The 16,578-nt window shown below is 43.8% G+C and overlaps 1 protein-coding gene across 1 annotated transcript; it reads left to right on the forward strand.

The window, feature by feature from the left end:
* Positions 1-14,633: 14,633 nt before the first annotated feature.
* Positions 14,634-15,227, forward strand: LOC145284696 (uncharacterized). Its single transcript, XM_080133589.1, has one exon. It carries the CDS (start codon positions 14,634-14,636, stop codon positions 15,225-15,227), a length of 594 nt encoding a protein of 197 aa, XP_079989715.1.
* The last annotated feature ends 1,351 nt before the right edge of the window (positions 15,228-16,578 follow it).

Consider the following 16,578-nt stretch of genomic DNA (forward strand, 5'->3'; position numbering starts at 1 on the left):
TGCTAGACACAGCTAGCGCCCGACACTCCGCGAGATACACCTAGCTCTCGACACTCCGCTACACCCTCCGCTAGACACAGTTAGCGCTCGACACTCTGCTAGATACTTCGCTAAACACAACTAGAGCACGACCACCGCCAGACACAGCTAGAGATGGATCACCACTAGACACACCTAGCGCTCGACACTCCGCTAGACCCTCTGCAAGAAACAGCTAGCGCTCGACACTCCGCTAGACACAGCTAGCGCTCGACATTCCGCTAGACACACCTACTGCTCGACACTCTGCTAGACCCTCCGGTAGACACAGCTAGCGCTCGACCCTCCACTAGACACAGCTAGCGCTCGACACTCCGCTAGACACAACTAGCGCTAGACACTCTGCTGGACACAGCTAGCGCTCGACATTCCGCTAGACACACCTACTGCTCGACACTCTGCTAGACCCTCCGGTAGACACAGCTAGCGCTCGACTCTCCACTAGACACAGCTAGCGCTCGACACTCCGCTAGACACAGCTAGCGCTCGACACTCCGCTAGACCCTCTGCTAAAAACAGCTAGCGCTCGACACTCCGCTAGACACAGCTAGCGCTCGACATTCCGCTAGACACACCTACTGCTCGACACTCTGCTAGACCCTCCGGTAGACACAGCTAGCGCTCGACACTCCGCTAGACACACCTAGCGCCCGACACTCTGCTAGACACACATAGCGCTCGACATTCTGCTAGACCCTCCGCTAGACACAGCAAGCGCTCGACACTCCGCTAGACACAGCTAGCACTCGACACTCCACTAGACAGAGCTAACGCTCGACACTCCACTAAATACTCTGCTAGACACAGCTGTCGGTCGACCACCGCTATATACAGCTAGTGCTCGACACTCCGCTAGACACAGCTAGCGCTCGACACTCCACTAGACACACCTAGCGCTCGAGTCTCCACAAGACACACCTAGCGCTGTCCACTCTGCTAGACACGGCTATCGCTCGACACTCTTCTAGACCCGGCTCGCGCTAGACCCTGCGCTAGTCACACCTAGCACTCGACACTCCGCTAGACACAGCTAGCGCTAGACACTCCGCTAGACACTGCTAATTCTCAACACTCCGCTAGAACCACATAGCGCTCGACACTCTGCTAGACCCTCCGCTAAACACAGCTAGCACTCGAAAATCCGCTAGATACTCACCTAGACACGGCTAGCGCTCGACCACAGCTGGACCCAGCTAGCGCTCAACACTCCGCTAGACACAGCTAGCGCTCGACACTCCGCTAGGCACGGCTAGCGCTAAACACTCAACTAGAGACACCTAGCGCTCGACATTCTGCTAGACCCTCCGCTAGACACAGCAAGCGCTCGACACTCCGCTAGACACAGCTAGCACTCGACACTCCACTAAATACTCCGCTAGACACAACTAGCGGTCGACCACCGCTAGATACAGCTAGTGCTCGACACTCCGCTAAACACAGCTAGCACTCGACACACAACTAGACCCTCCGCTAGACACAGCTAGCGCTCGACACTCCGCTAGACACACCTAGCACTCGACTCTCCACTAGAAAGACCTAGCACTGACCACTCTGCTAGACACGGCTAGCGCTAGACACTCTGCTAGACACGGCTCGCGCTAGACCCTCCGCTAGTCACACCTAGCACTCGACACTCCGCTAGACCCTCTGCTAGACACGGCTAGCATTCAACACTCCGCTAGACACAGCTAGCGCTCGACACTCCACTAGACACGTCTAGCTCTCAACACTCCGCTAGACACACATAGCGCTCGACACTCTGCTAGACCCTCTGCTAAACACAGTTAGCACTCGAAAATCCGCTAGATACTCCGCTAGACACGGCTAGCGCTCGACCACAGCTGGACACAGATAGCGCTCAACACTCCGCTAGACACAGCTAGCGCTCGACACTCCGCTAGGCACGGCTAGCGCTAAACACTCCGCTAGAGACACCTAGGGCTCGACATTCTGCCAGATCCTCCGCTAGACCCACCTAGCGCTAGACACTCCGCTAAACACAGCTTGCACTCTACAATCCGCTAGATACTCCGCTAGACACAGCTAGCGCTCGACACTCCGCTAGGCACGGCTAGCGCTAAACACTCCGCTAGAGACACCTAGCGCTCGACATTCTGCTAGACCCTCCGCTAGACCCAGCTAGCGCTAGACACTCCGCTAAACACAGCTTGCACTCTACAATCCGCTAGATACTCCGCTAGACACAGCTAGCGCTCGACACTCCGCTAGACACAGCTAGTGCTCGACACTCCGCTAGACACAGCTAGTGCCTGACACTCCGCTAGACAAAACTAGTACTCGACACTCCGCAAGACACAGCTAGCGCTCGGCACTCCGTTAGACACAGCTAGCGCTCGACACTCCGCTAGACACAGCTAGCACTCGACACTCCGCTAGATACTCCGCTAGACACAGCTAGGGCTCGGCGCTCCGCTAGAAACAGTTAGCGCTCAACACTCTGCTAGACACAGCTAGCACTCACTACTCCACTAGACACAGCTAGCCTTCACTACTCTCTGACAAAGACAGATACTACTTAGCAAAAGTGGGGCTACACGGCTAGACACAGAAATTAATTTTTAAATTTCTCATTTAAAAACGACTTTACATACAAATCGACTCAATCGCATTGTAATTCTTTTTAACAGCGACTACTTTTTCTTCAAAAACAAAATCGACTTGATTTGTACTCTCACCGAAATAACTATCGTTCAAAAACGACACCTTTTTCTCCTTTCCAGCACGACACGATTTCATGTTAAATTCCGTATTTAAAAATAATTTTTAAATACCTACACGTCGTCCGAATCACATTTTAAGTTCTTTTAACAGCGACGACTTTTTACAAACGCAATAAAATCCTACTCGAATTACACTTGCATTAAAAATGAAAGTCGTTTTAAAATGACACCTTTTCTTTTTAACACAGCAGGACTTCATTTTAAATTCCTCGTTGAAACGCGAATTTAATGCATACAAGTCATTTTAATCGCATTTCGGGTTCTTTTAACAATGATGACTTTTTTTCAAACACAATAAAATCCTACTTACTTCATATCTTCAACCTTCGCAGTTTGACACGACTCATTCAATTCTCTCTTTGACAACGCTTTTCAATTTTTAACGCTACTTTTAATTTTTCAGGTTCGACGCGAATCATTTAAAATGTACCAATTTATCTCGTCCGCATTGCCTCCATATTTAAAGCCGAAATAGCTTCTATTCGAAAAAAAACCTGGACTGGATTCTCAGCGATTCTCTTCGCTCTAACCAGGTACCATCCGGTTTTCGAGAACTCAACGGCTCGACTCTCTCAAACATCTTAACTCCTGGCCTTATATTATCTCATTTATGCAAATTAATGCGCATTCGAACCTGCTGATTCGTCGCCTTCTCGTCTCCCATCGCTCGCTTTTCGAGTTCGCACATGCAGCCCACCTCCGTGACTGCATTCACACTACAATTTTCACTACAGTTAAATTCCCAAGCTTGAATTTAAGTGCTTCGGTAGAAACCTTTCGGGGCTCCTCTTAATATTTGATGCTTATTTCTGGATTAAGTCAGTGCTCGAAAATTCTTTTCGCCAATGCCAATCCACATTTATAAGTTCCTCCAAATGCCAATCCACATTTATAAGTTCCTCCAAATGCCATTCCATCGAGCAAGGTGATATTTACACCACGTTTCATAAGCCAACGGAACTAATGCTTACTTAAAAGATCAAAATGTTAATGGAAAATAGGAAATGCCAAACACACGGAATCTCCGCTTCAATCCGATTCAATCAATATCCTAAATTGGTTTGCCTTTATTTCGTTGATTGGACGTGACATCCGCATCTCTCCTGGGTATGATCAAGATAAGCTTCTTTCACATTCATGATATATTAACAATATGTTCTTTCGTAAGACACAGTTCGACAACATATTTTTCCCTCTTTTAACGACATATCCAACTTTTATTAAATTTCTTATCCAGTATTTCGTAGCATATTTTAAGCATCAATCATATCTTCTGATATTAATTGATTATACGAGGTTAAAGTTAGTATTTCTACATATATACCAATCGAAGGCAATTAAATATTAAAGGACAGCTGGAATCTTAACACATAGAAACGACACTACAACTTATGAAACACCAGATTCGGATGAACTCAAATTAATAAGTAAGTGTTGTCAAAGCTGTCAAAGCTGTCAAATCATTGCCTTAGTATATAATGCAATTCCAGAACATAGCGACTTTTTTATTCATATTTAACGAACACCAATAACACAATTGATAAAAAAATACGGATGTGGATGTTTACGGGTTATTGTTAAAGGATAGCACAAAATCATATCTTTTTTAACCATAACGTTTTTAAGACAATGCGGATTGACAAACGAAAATATATTATTAACCTTCAGAAATCACTACTGATGTGGGCAAACTCAGGAAACGGATAAGATGTTACACTATTACAGTAATACATAACAGTGTACACACACACACACACACACACACACATATATATATATGCATGTGTGTGTATGCATACACACATATATATAGAGAGAGAGAGGAGGAGGAGGAGAAGGAGAGATGGATAGAATGATAATTATATAAATATCGTCAAGTATTTATGTAGACGGATTAACGTTTCAGCATTCCAATGTCTCGTTATTTGGAGTCTGATTGACACATAAAAATGTGGAAACGTTGATCTTGCTGGGTAGACTCTTTACAATATTTATGATTTTATTCGTAAACTCTACATACATACTTGCGAAAGATATTCGTTTTAGTTTATGTTATAATACTTTAACAATATATATATATATATATATATATATATATATATATATATATAAACAGAGATGTGTGTGCCACAGACGATTTCTGATTGGTTAATCCAATAATCACATCTCCTAAAAAAGTATAGTTCTTACGCTCTTAACTTTACCATAAAATATTTTGGTCTTATTTATTGTCCATCTTGGAAGGGTTTAATTTTTTTCTAACTTGCGATTTACAACTTAAAAAAATACGAAACTAACTTACAATCTAACAATCGAACCTCCGACATCACGGCCGCCATTATGAAACTAAACTAAAAAAAAAAAAAATACGCGCGTTCACTCGTTTTTTTGTGCATTTTTTTTTTGGGGGGGGGGCTAATTTGGCATAATAGTGTCCATTTAATAGTATTATCTTGAAAAAATAAAAAATAAGGAAAATTACCAAAAAAAACAAACAAGAACAACAAAAGTGTGCCGTATTTTTAAAAGTTTTATTGCGTTGTTTTTATTTGCTTTTTTTATTTCATCGGTGAAGAAAATGGCCAAACAGAAATTTTGAAGGCCAAACTGCTTTAAAAAAAGGCCAAATTCGCGAAATTTGGCCTCGTTATAAAAAAAAAGGGAAATCCCCCTACTTGAACTTTCTGTTTAATTTCGCTTGTAGCGTTGATTTTTTTCTTTTTTCGCTATAAAAAAATAACTACTTGATGAAATTACGTGATTTTTTCTGTAGGGTTTGGGTACTTGTGCAGTTTTCCATTGACATTAAAAAATGGAAATATTTTTTAAAAAAATATATTGTACGTACTCGTCATGGGATAAAGTTTTCCTACATTTTCTTCAAAAAAAATGCACAAAAATTCGAGATTTAAGGTTTTTACGAGATAATTTAGCGAATTGTCCGGACTATTGCGAGATAACCATCCATTAGTTTTTCCTGAAATTTTGCCACAAATTGTATTTCATTACATAGATGTGCATAGTAACAACATTTTTTTGTTGAAAATTCCCGTTGCGTCTCCAGATTTCATCGGTGAAGAAAAAAGGCCAAACAGAAATTTTGAAGGCCAAACTGCTTAAAAAAAAAAGGCCAAATTCGCGAAATTTGGCCTCGCTATCGCTTTCTGTTTGGTTAAGAATCAAGATGGCTGAATTATTAATTACTCGCTTATAAGACTATCATTACACACAAAAAAAATATAGATTTATTTTTGGGTAAAGTTCCCCCGGGTTTTCCTTTCACTTGAGTAAATAATGGTCTTTTGTTATATATATGGCGTACTATTATCCTTATATATATGATGTTTATGTTTATAACAACATCTTAATACGGCGCTGCTGATCCATAGTCGTTTCGACTGACGGATGCCACACACATGTTTAAGTGTCTGTGTGTGTCTGTGTGTCTGTGTGCATTTCCCTACGCTAAAACTCTGTCAATTTTAAGCCTAGAGATTCGAAATTTGATATACAGGGTACTGAGATTTGGGAAAATCGATGTGATAGGTTTTCGACGGAAATTTGGCGATTAAGTGGTCAATATTCAACGATTTGACCTTTGAGAACTCTACCAAACTCCTCCTACAATTTTAGGTCTAAACAGTAAACACGTGATATTTTAGATATAGATTCCTTGGACATGGATCTAACTTATTAACTTTACTTGATCCCTAAACAATAAATGTTAAGAGGTCATAATAGGGGTCAAAGTTTTTAAAAATTGACCGTTTTTTTTTTCTCAGCATTAACCTCAAAACACCTGGGCAACGCCGGGCACCGATTGCTAGTATATATATATATATATATATATATATATATATATATATATATATATATATATATATATATATATATATCGGGCAGTCCGTCGATTTCGACGATCACGCAGAGGTCGGTTAGTGTCCGTGTCGAAAGTGCGATGTGAGTCCGATCGGAGCTCTGAAACCCCGGCCACAGATGTGACACCTGATGGCAGGAAATCTGGGTAGTGACACTCGTAGTCGCACTCTTTCTGCCTCTCTCGGGCAGTCCGTCCATTTCGCCGATGACGGCTGTGACATAATTCCCCATTGAGGAGCTTTAGAACAGATAGACAGGGGTCCTTAGCCAACTTCTCGCGTGAGGGGTTACAGTTTGGTTGCCGTAGACCAGGATGACCTTGTGTTACCATGGAAGAAGAATAAAACGGTGCTGGGATCGTGTTACAATCTTATAGTTGGTGATAACGACCCGAAAGAAGGGTGAGACTTAATATTTCTCATTTTTTTGTTACCACAGAAAAAAAAAAACTGAGTTGGGATTGCGTAATAATCTTACATTATTGGTGGCAGAAGAAAATACGTACTAAGAAGGAGACAGACAGACGGGGACATTTGAAAACAAAAGGAAGGAGTGACAGAAAAGGAAATCGATAAAGAGACGCCCGAAGAAGAAAAAAACAGCGCCTTAAGAAAGACTTTGAGCCAGAAAAAGAATTCGCACATGTGAAAAGGACATTTTGTTTAAAAAAAAAAAAAACGTTTGAACATTAAAAAAAAAAAGAAGAGAGAACAGAGAGAGAAAAAGAAAACGCCGGTTGGAAAATAAAATAAAAACGTTTGAACATTTAAAAAAAAAAAAGAAGAGAGAAAAGAGAAAAAAAAGAAAACGCCGGTTGGAAAAGAAAAAAAAGAAAACGTTTGAACATTTTGAAAAAAAAAGAAGGAAAACAGAGAGAGAGAAAAAATACACACTTTTTGAACATTTAACAAGTGCATCCCGCGAAGCGACGAGAAAAGAGAGAAAGAAAGAGACACTTTTGACAGCTTCAACAAGTGCGCGTTGCAAAGCGACGAGAGAGGGAAGAACAACACAGGCAGGTAAGCGAACCTTTTATCTTTCTGCTGTCTATGCAAATTGGCCCAGTGAGAGAGAGAGAGAGAGAGTAAGAAGGATCAGAGAGAGAGAGAGAGAGAGAGGAGAGAGAGAGAGGTCGTAAGATAGCGTATTTCTGTTGTCGCTGTGAAATTAACGGTTAGTCGTGCATGCTTCCAACCCCATAGCAGTAATGTCAATGAATTAATGAAAGGAAGGGGTAATTTTCGCAGGTACAAGCGAAAGTAGTTTTAAAAACGGACCAATCGCTGTGGCGTGGACGTTTTTCTGCCGGGATTGAGTTATACATATTTTATGGAGTTAAAAGGCTTCAGAGAAAGAGAAGGTAGAAAAAGGTTTCTATTGCTTTTGCTTGAGGTTTTGTTTTTTTTTGATTGCCTAATTGTTTTTTATTATTATTCTTTTGTTGTTGATATTGAGTTAAAGTCTGAAAAGGAAGTTCTTATTTTTTTGTTGTTGTTTAAACGATCAATTTGGCGTAGAGAATTAATCAATATTGAGGGGATAGCTGGATGAATTGTGAGAATGTAGACTGAAGCCGTACAGGACCGAATCGCTCCTGCAGAAGGAAGAGGTGAACACCGATCAGAATATACGGGAGGCAGAAGCCCTGGTTGAGTTAGTTATGGGGCGTGGCCAATCAGAAAGTTTTCCCAGGGAACGGTGGAACGCGGCGGAAATTTCTCTAGCTCTGTTGGGGAGATCAGAATCTCCCAAAGTTAGAGGAGATCCTGGCGAACTGGATAATTGGATACATTCTGTTTCGAAGAAAAAACCGTTTATGATCTTACGGACAGGGAGATGATTTCGCTGGCATGTGAACACACGTCGGGATCAGCCTCGAGGTTTATTTGCCAACAGATAACTGATAATCTTCAGTTGAAATGGGACCAATAACGAGCAGCTTTAGAAGGGGAGTATTCCGGAGAACGGAGTCTCCTTGACGCAATGAGAAAAATGATTCAGATCCGACAATAATCCTGAGAATGCATAGCTGACCTCGGCGACCGGATATCTGGTTTCGCTGGAAGGTCTTTTCCGGATGAGAAGCTGAGAGAAACCGAATCAGTGCAGGCGTTATTGGCTGCTATACTGGAAGAGGCTTTAAGGGATAGAGATGTCCGAGCCGATGTCATGAAGGATGGTCCGGCCGGACTGCAGGTAGCCGTTGAATTGGCCCGGAGTAGGGGGCAGGTATGGGTACGAATTCGTTGCCCCCGATTACAGGAAAATGATGCGGAGAGATGTAGTACTAGTCGAAAGTATCGATTGAGGCGGGTCAAGAAGACTCCCCTTCGGGGAGGAAGGGCCCCAACGGGTATCAGAGAAGGAGAGAATGCCAGGGAGCCCCTATGCCCATCAGAGAAAGAGAGGAATGGCCCGTTTTACCTATAGATGGGAAGGAAAGAGGGTAGAGAATTACGCGATGTGTGAGATACGGGGTCGTTATAGCTATGTGGCTGGTCGGTGTACGGATGCGGCGAACCGTAGGTTGGGAAGAAGAAAAGCTAAAGGTAGACCACTCCCTGTCTCACCAGACAAAAGAATAGCAGGTCAGGCGGTCAGAGTGGAGATCGCCTCCCGCCTGCCCAGGAGCAGCTCGGGAAAGAGACCAACAGGGTTGCGACCTGATGGCCCTTACAGACCAGGAAGCCAGGCCAGCCGACGGGCGAAGGGGCGCCTGAGATGCTGGACCTGTGGTCAGTTCGGTCATATGGCGCGAGGCTGCCCGAAGAGGAAATGTTGGCATTGTTGGGAGCCAGGCCATACGCGGAAAGAATGCTCCCAAAAAAGGGGAGACTCCTTGATGCAGAAGCGGAGCGAAAACTCGCTGCCTAAGAATAACTCAGGATAAGGAAAAGGGTTAAAGCGGGTGGAAGTCCGCTGTATAATGAAGGAGTGTCGAGAGCTTAGATGCCAGATGGTGGTGGGGCGTGAAGGCGGCAGACTTGATTGATACAGGCGCCTCGGTGACACTGATTAGGTCCAGTACTTATCGGAAGATGGCCGGCAGAGGACGTTTATGTACGGTTGACCTGGAATTGACACAGGCTGACCAGGGCCAACTATGCCTGGAAGGACTGACCAGGCTCCCTTATGAGGTAGAGGGGATAAGGAGGCAATTACAGGCTTACGTGGCGCCCGATTTGTGTGAGGAAATAATATTGTGATATGATTGGTTAGAAAAAATGGGAGCAGTTGTCACCTTTGCTCCACCGACCCTGTGGTTGGGCCGGAAACGTATTCCCCTGAGCGGCCGAACGCAGCTAAAGGACCTTCCGGTGGTGACCTCAGAGGATACGGAAATTCCTCCCCGAACAATAGTGTCCACAACAGGAGAGATTCAGGGACGAAGGAGGGGGAGTCCTGATGGATACCAGGTGACCTCCCTAGAAGAAGAGGGAGACGGGAATGTTGAAGTGGCGATTAGTGATGCTATAGTGAGTTGACCTGGGAGCTTTCCGTTGCTGTTAACAAATAATTCCTGTAAGACGGTACGGGTTAAACGCGGAACCTTCCCTGTTCAGAGAATTCAAAGGATAGGGACCAAGGATAGAGAGGAGACAAGGAATTGGTGTGAATCATCCATAATAAAGACAGAGGAAGTAATAACACCGCCTGAGTATCAAAGGGAGGTAATAAAACTGCTAGAGCGCAATCGAGATATTATCGCTTGCAGCGATCGGGAATTGGGATGCACAGACACAGTGATGATGAAGATTGATACAGGAGATCACCCAACTGTGAGGCTGAAACCCTACCGAACCCCGATTCATAAAAGAAAAATTGTAGAGGAAGCGGTGTCTGAGATGTTGGAGGCGGGAATAATTGAACACTCCACCTCGCCGTGACGTTTCCCCGTGGTGATCGTGGAGAAGAAAGATGGGGGACACAGATTTTGTGTGGATTTCCGGAAGCTGAATGCCATTACCAAACCCTTAGCGGTGCCTTTGCCCCTAATAGATGACATACTGGCTTTGTTGGGTAAAGCAAGGTGCTTTACCACCCTGAACTTGAGATCAGGTTACTGGCAGGTAGCCCTCGATAGGAGGATCAAGAGAAAGCAGCGTTTGCATGTCATGCAGGACTGTTTAATTTTAGATTTATGCCTTTTGGCCTCTGTAATGCACTAGGAGTCTTCTCACAATTGATGTCGATTTTTTTTCTGGCTCACCACTTATAAAGTCCCGAAGGCCACTCAGGGATAAGGGTTATTGCGTGTACAATGAGATAGTATTGTAGTAATCATTAGTATTGGAGGTTCGATAGAGTGTCTTACTTAAGGTTGCGGTTTGTCAGGAGTTTGTTTATTTTGGAGTTGAAGACATCCAAGTTGTAGTCAGGTGGGAAACAGGCAGGCGGTAGAGAGTTCCACTGGCGTGCAGTTCTAAGAAAGAAGCTTTGCTCATGGAATCTACGTTTGGATTTAGGCACAGATAAAGAGTGGGGAAAATTATTGACAGTAGTTTCAGCCAGATGTGAAAGATTGGCGAGGGGGGGAGGGCGAGAGATTGGAGCCCAGACGAGCACCTACCATGGAAATAACTATAAAACAGAGACGGGCTCGCAACATCCCTTCTGTGGGAGAGAGGTTGCAGGGAAGAGAAAAGGACATCCCCCACTAAGCCACGAAGTTTATTTTGTACTCTATCAAGGCAGGATAGGCTGATTTTAGCAGCTCCTGCCCAGATGTGGCAGCAGTACTATATCCTTGGACGTACTTGGCTTATATACATATGGCAGCAGTATTCCATCCTTGGGTGTACTTGGCTTTTATATAGATAGAGAATTGCATCAGTAGTGAGATATCTTCTGGAGCGGTAGAAGGATCCCACCATTTTCCCAGCGTCCTTGGCAACAGACCAGATGTACGTGTTCCATTTCAGATCAGGCGTAAAGTTCAACCCAAGAAGCTTGTCAAAACATGGAGCCTCCCCAAGATGAGAGCAATCCATTTCAATTGATGTCAGATTGGGATCAGAGCGTTGATGATGTAAAGATAGAAGCTTGGTTTTGGATGCATTAAAAGTGACCAGCCACCTCTTACCCCACTGTACCACGCGCTCAAGATCAGAGAAGAGAGAATTAGAGAGAACTTTGTCAGTTACGGCCTTTGATGTGTTGCCATAGATGGTCGTGTCATCAGCATAGATGTCAACGAATGATTTAAGTATGTGTTTTGGGAGATCATTGATGTAGATAAGGAAGAGAGTTGGGCCCAGGATGGGCCCCTGAGGGACTCCAGCATTAATACTGTGGGCTTCTGATTTCTGCCCATCAATCACTACTCTTATGAACCTATCGGAGAGAAATGATTTAATGATTGATAAAATATTTTCAGTGATACCGTAGCTGGAAATCTTGTGAAGTAGGCCTTTATGCCATACCTTGTCGAAAGCCTTCGATATGTCAAGAGCAATTGCCCTGGAAATGAAGCCTTTGTCAAGAGATTCACTAATCCTATGAGATATAACCGTTAGCACATTTGCTCAAGATCTTGCAGAACGGAAACCATATTGCATGCCACTAAGAAGGTTGTTTCTGTTGAGGTGGTTGACTACTTCTCTATTTAATATGGATTCCAACAACTTACTCATGACACACAGGAGACGTATTGGTCTGTACTGAGAGGGAGATGACTTTTCACCTGAATTCTTAAATACAGGGCATACTGATGAGTTTTTCCAGGGTGTTGGAAAGAACTTCTCCATAAGGCAACGCTTAAACAGTTTTGTAAGTATGGGAGCAAGTTCTGATTGGAGCTTTTTTAGCACTATAACCGGAATTTTGTCAGGGCCAGTTGCTTTACTGGAATCAAGGTTCTTGATTAGCTTGGCGACCTCGTGTACAGATACTTGTATGTTGCATAGCGTGTTGTCTGTTATAGGACGAAATACGGTGATTTGATGGCCTTTGTCGCATAGAGTAGAATTGACTGCAAAGTTCTTGGCAAATAGTCTGGCCTTGTCTTATGCTGACGAGATGACCTCAGGTCCATTGATGATGGTTGAGATAGAACGCATGCTTCTGGAAAGGATCCTGTTTGCTATTTGCCAAAACTGGTGGGAACCAAGCCGCTGCTCAGCTACTTTGCATTTAACGGACTGAGAATATAGCTCTCTTGCATTTTTATTCCTCTTTTACAGTGGTTGCTGGCATTCCTGAAAGCAGCTTTAGTCTCAGTACATCTATTACATTGGTGGCCATGGGAAATAGATTTCTGGTCGCGATGGCAGAAGCACATTTCGGGGAGAACCATAGCTGATTCTTAGGGTTTTGTTGGAATTTTTTTTTACGGTATGAATGTATCTATGCCTACAATTAACCATTCGGTCAGGTCTGATACTATGGAGGACACGTCCTTTTAAATATGGAATGCAGAGGTAGATCAGATATTAGTGTACAGAAGCTATCCTAGTCAGTCATAGATTATCGATATACAGTACGGTGGATAGGTACGCCTGAAGACTTATTACATTTCATTTTTATCTTAACTGCTACAACAGAGTGGTCAGAGGATCCGAGAGGAGAGAGAACAGAACATGAACATAGTTCAGGGGAATTTGTGAGGAAAAGGTCTTGAAGGCTTGCATATTGACTGGTAGTATCAGGCACACGGTGGGTTCGTGAACTGAGTAAGGTCATAGGCAGTGGAAAAATAATGAACCTCCCCTCGTTATCGGTTTTATTTGAGTGGGTCAGCTATTCCACATTATGGCCATTGAAGTCACCGCAAATGTGAATGTTAGCCGAAGGATGAGCAGAAAGGAGGTGGTATATTTTCTCAGATATGCTCTTAAAGATAGTAACCCCACTGTTGTGGGGGTGATAGAGGGCAAATATAAATGCAGTGATGTAAGCTAGTGCAACCCGGAAGCACATATAAGGTGAATTAGGGTCTTCTCTGGAGATATCCCTACCACATGGAAAGCCATCTGTCATGTAGGCACATGTTCCTTGCCCATGGCGATCTTGCGGGTCAGATTTAGATGTTAAGTTGTAGTATCCTTTAATTATGAATTCGTCTAGGGAAGTGGTTAGTCCTATGCCAGTTTCAATTAGAAAGAATATGTCCGGTTTCGTCTCCTGTAATTGGGTTTCAAACTCTGGAAGGTTGGAACGTAGATCCTTGATGTTAGAGAAGGAGAACTGGTAGTAGGGGTCTACGTTGAAGGATGGGGTTCAAGGTTTTTTCGTGTTTTTTTTGTTGTTTTACGGGGGTTGAAGGGGGTTATGGTGGCATACTTGGACGATATTTTAATCTTCTCATGAACGTTTGAGGAGCACTTTGACGGAGGAATAAAGTTACCCAAATGTCAGTTTCTTAAGAAGGAGACCAATTATTTGGGGGTTTTGATCGATAGGGCTGGAATAAGACCGGACATAGACAAGGTGGAGGTTATCAAGTCTTTACCTGAGCCGAAAACCGTGCGTCAAGTGCGAGGGTTCATTGGAATGATCGGCTATTATCGCTGATTTATACCTGCATTTAGCCGACTGGTCGCTCCTATAATAGCGTTAACAAAAAAGCACGCCCGTTATAAGTGGACCCCAGAATGTCAGAGGGCGTTTGACGCACTGAAGGAGCAGTTGACTGTTATACCATTATTGGTGTATCCGGATCTAGCTAAGCCGATGGTTCTGTATACAGACGCGAGTGATACGTGTATCGGGGCGGTGCTGACGCAACCATGCCCTGAGAAGGAATACGAGGGGAAATTCCGATATATTTCCTGTCACATAAGTTATCCGAAAGCCAAGAGAGGTGGCCAATGATTGCGAAAGAAGCTTCCGCGATTGTGTATGCGGTACAAAAGCTAAATTATTATTTGAATGGGGCGGAATTTGTGGTAAAAACTGACCACATAACCGTTACCGTTGAAATATTTATTTGAGGCATATTGGACGAACAAGAAGATCCAACAGTGGGCACTCAAGATGCCCGGCTCTCAGTGCCGTATTGAATACTTGCAAGGTAAAGAGAATACCTGTGCTGACCTCCTGTCCCGGATTCCAGAGCAGCTGGAATCCGAAGCCATCCGATTAGAACCGGAAGTGGATGATAGGGCATTTCAAGTGGGAGTGATTAATTCCCACACCATAAAGGAAAGACCGGACTGGATTGAGGCAGATGTAGCTGAAGCTGAGCCTATCGGCGACCAACATTGGGTCGAAATAATTGAAGTCGGTCAAGAAGATAAGGAATTAGCAGGATTGAGAGCTCGAGTGGAGGAGGTTCGAACCTTAAAATACACCATCCACCACGATAGGTCGTATTATGTTACCGGTCGAGACGGAGAAATGGGATTAAAGATGGTGGTACCAGCCCGCTTATGGAGAGAAGTCCTGGATCATGCCCATGAGAAGGCGGGGTATTTAGGAACCGAGAAGACGTATCAGTTGATGTTTAGAAATTATTATTGGCCGGAACTGGTCAAGGATGTTGTAGAATGGGTAAATAGATGCGTAACACGTCAGACTCACAGTAGATACTACACGCTTGCTCCACTGGCGGAGACAGATGTTCCGTAGTATCCCTTCCAGAAAGTGAGTTTGGACATTTCCGGACCCTACCTCTTGACAGAGCGTGGTAATCAATATATTGTGAGCATAGTTGACTGGCTTACTAGCTGGCCAGAGGCTTATGCCGTGCAAGATAAGACTGCCCAGTCGGTGGCCGGTGTAGTCCTAGGTGAGATTTATCCGAGGTATGGCTCCCCAGAACAATTAGTTACCGACAATGGCACAGAGAATGTGAATAGGATTATGAAGGAGGTACTCGACGAGCTTGGTATCCAGCATGCGTTGACCTCTACTTATCACCCCCAGAGTAACTCCAAGGTCGAGCGATTCCACAAGACTAATTAAATTGACTTTTGGAAGAATTATGATTTTGCCTCAGTCAGGCAGGATTTCTAAATTGCGAAATAAGGGCTAGGAGGCCGCGTTCTGAGTGAAGAATAATTGAACAAAATTATTGGCATCACTGGGTGAAGTGTGGTACATTCAACTTAACACAAAAAGCGACTTGATTATTATTTTTTTCTCGGCCTTGCGAAGGCTTCTAAGAAAAACAAGAACATTACGCATTTAAAAAAAAAAAGAATAGTAAATAGGGGTTGATGGCGGGGAGGGGGGCATGTGCCATTGTAATGATCGTCGGGTAGCCCTCGGTTTTGGATCCGGCCGGGATTGACCTGATACCGATGGCAATGCCTCCGCCCTGCATAGGCCCTGTAGTCATTCATAGGTGTTGTGAACGGGAATGGGAGGGAGAACAGGTGTACTATGAAGATATGTATACAACACTTAGTAAGGTATATGGCTACTAATGGTTGTATGGTGCATGAATGAAAGAAGGGGTGAGGCGATGAGCATCTCAGGGCCAATTGTATAGGTGGCAGGAGAGAGGGAGATTAGTTCGAAACCGCCTGTGATTCTGAAAAATGCGGCTGCTGGTGCTGACGAAAACGAGACGCAATCTGAAGACCTCGCTGATGATGAAATCAAAGGGAACTGAAGACGACTTCAAGATCTTCTTTTCTTTTCTTTTCCTTCTTTTCTCTCTGTTTTACCCAAAATTCTTGCAGAGCGCTGAGCTAAGAACCGTCGAAAGAAAGTGCCAACGATACTTTGAATGACCGTCTATTTGAGGTGAGAAGAATCCTCAGTGAAAGAAATTCTTACAAGATGCTTATAAAGAAGACTTGAACTGTGAAATAAAAGGTGATTGTTCAATTACAACTGATTAAGGTTAGAAAAATTCCGCTAGCCTAATAAAAAGCGGTTATTTGAGAACCCTGATTAGGGCTGCATGCCCTTTATTACGAGACTGTGCTGTTGATAGCAGCGAAGTGAAAAAAACTGAAAAAGAAATTCTTGT

Source organism: Euprymna scolopes, chromosome 9 (assembly GCF_053919585.1).
Source record: "Euprymna scolopes isolate OS-2025 chromosome 9, ASM5391958v1, whole genome shotgun sequence".
In the NCBI taxonomy this organism is placed as follows: Eukaryota; Metazoa; Mollusca; class Cephalopoda; order Sepiida; family Sepiolidae; genus Euprymna; species Euprymna scolopes.

Bases quoted from the DNA above. Each gene is read 5' to 3' on its own strand.
- LOC145284696 (XM_080133589.1), top strand. From the start codon at position 14,634: ATGCCCGGCTCTCAGTGCCGTATTGAATACTTGCAAGGTAAAGAGAAT.